At 40.4% G+C, this 2244-nt stretch overlaps 1 protein-coding gene across 1 annotated transcript in view; it reads right to left on the reverse strand.

Moving 5' to 3' along the window:
* Positions 1-639: 639 nt before the first annotated feature.
* LOC103524185 (chaoptin-like) overlaps positions 640-2244 on the reverse strand; it is a gene marked incomplete at its 3' end in the record, with an annotated part of 45219 nt that continues 43614 nt past the window's right edge. The window contains exons 9-10 of the mRNA XM_026832630.1: positions 1762-2011; positions 640-874 (exon numbers count right to left, since the gene is read on the reverse strand). Of these exons, the coding sequence (XP_026688431.1) occupies positions 640-874; positions 1762-2011 (485 nt within the window). The remainder of the gene's footprint in view (positions 875-1761; positions 2012-2244) is intronic.

Consider the following 2244-nt stretch of genomic DNA (forward strand, 5'->3'; position numbering starts at 1 on the left):
CAATCTTATACTGTCTCAGAGCGTCCGACCTTAGAACTACAGCGGGTTAAAAGCTCCGCCTGTGTTGAAGCCTCGTCTATCCCTCTAGTTAGCCTAATAACGGCAACTTTTTATCACAAGTTAGTTGATGATAAACCTTATCGCTATCAAGCGTGCCCGGAGGCGGGCGAACGTCAAGAGTTCGAAGCGCCATAGATTGCTCTCGGAATACATAGGTACTTCCAATCTTGTACTGTCTCAGAGCGTCCGACCTTAGAACTACAGCGGGCTAAAAGCTCCGCCTGTGTTGAAGCCTCGTCTATCCCTCTAGTTAGCCTAATAACGGCAACTTTTTATCACAAGTTAGTTGATGATAAAAAAAAGTGGGAGAAAAAATATTTGTGCGGTTGTATACCGTTCAAGGGAGAGAAAAAAAATGATTTATATGGGAAAAAGAATAATGAATTCCATGTGAAATTGCGTGATTAGGGAGGTAAAAAGTTTTCGTCCCTCCCTTTATAGAATTTAATTGTTGAAAGAGAATTAAAGAAATTAATAAAGCGTGGCGCGTGTACTTTCAGAATGCGATTCTAATTTTATTCGATTCCAATTTATCTTTACATATAGATAGTAATATTAGAAAAAGGATAAAGTACTCACTCAATTTGACTTCCTGGACATCGACAGACACCTTTTTGAGCGAGTGTAACGATCCCAGAATACTGGACAGGCGGAATCGATACTTTTCGATTTTGGGCCAGGTTTGAATTTTCAAATTCTGGAGGAACACATTTTTGAGCAGCGAATCGGAATCGAACCGCTCAAGTTTGGGCAAATGCTGGACGTTCAAGCTCTGAAGTCGATGCAAGCTGGAGAAGCTGTCTTTGGTGATTAGCTGCAACAATAGAAGTGTAATATTAGAAAAAGGATAAAGTACTTACTCAATTTGACTTCTTGGACATCGACAGACACCTTTTTGAGCGAGTGTAACGATCCCAGAATACTGGACAGGCGGAATCGATACTTTTCAATTTTGGGCCAGGTTTGAATTTTCAAATTCTGGAGGAACACATTTTTGAGCAGCGAATCGGAATCGAACCGCTCCAGTTTGGGCAAATGCTGGACGTTCAAGCTCTGAAGTCGATGCAAGCTGGAGAAGCTGTCTTTGGTGATTAGCTGCAACAATAGAAGTGATTTGCTATTGTTATATTCTGTACGAGGTGTGTAATTATGAAGGGAACTGAACTGTCGGATTTCAGAATAAGTAATATTGCGATTTCTTCTAAAAGAATGTTTCAACACCCGGGAACACGGTATTAAACTCTGTTCAATTGCACGAGTCGCTCATTCATCTGCAAACCGAGCTCAACTTTTGCAGAGGTGTTTCAAAGAAACGAACATTATTACGGAAGAGATTTGTAAAGGAGAGAACTACTTTCAAAGAAATTCGCTCGAAACTGTATATGTTGCGCTATTTAAGAATGAAAAGAATGACAAGTAGGTACCTACCTATTTTCCTTTTCAGAAGTTACAAAGAGGAAATGAATGGAAACGATGTGCTTATACTACTTATGTACGCATTCATTACACCTATTTTCCTTTTCAGAAGTTACAAAGAGGAAATGAATGGAAACGATGTGCTTATACTACTTATGTACGCATTCATTACAGGTTTTGCAGTTAATATCTGTAGAGAGGTAGGTTATAGAATGCACAGTGAATAGTTTGATCTATTTAGAGAAATAGAAACGCCTCTCTTCCCTGCGGTTTGAATGTACTTACCCTGATCGGATTGTTAGACAAGTCCAACTCCTTCAGGAATGGCACAGAACTCCAGATATTGGACGGAACAGCCTGGATTTGATTTCCACTCAAATTCAATCTCCTTAGCTTTCCCAGAAGTTCTGCACAGTTTTCGGTGACAGAATCAATGTTGTTATTGCTCATGTCAAGTATGAGCAAGTCTGGAAGAGGTAGGTGAGGAAACGAATTCAAATTTGTGTTGCTCAGATACAGGTACTCCTTGTAAGCGCTTGGTGGTGGGATCGTTTCTCGCCCGGTTTGGATTTTATCCTAAACAGATAAGGTTCGTTCTTGGAAAGGCTGGCTTTCTCCTATCATGCAGTTCCTTCTCTCTTCGCTTTGCGGGACGATAAGACCTCAGCAGTGACAGTTCCCTTTATCAAACCTCTTCAGGAGAAAAAAAAAAAAAAAAAAACTGAGTCGCAACTGTCAATTGGGAAACCAAGGGGCCAATTTTTTCCC

This window comes from Diaphorina citri, unplaced genomic scaffold, assembly GCF_000475195.1.
Source record: "Diaphorina citri unplaced genomic scaffold, Diaci psyllid genome assembly version 1.1 scaffold5, whole genome shotgun sequence".
Taxonomy (NCBI): domain Eukaryota; kingdom Metazoa; phylum Arthropoda; class Insecta; order Hemiptera; family Psyllidae; genus Diaphorina; species Diaphorina citri.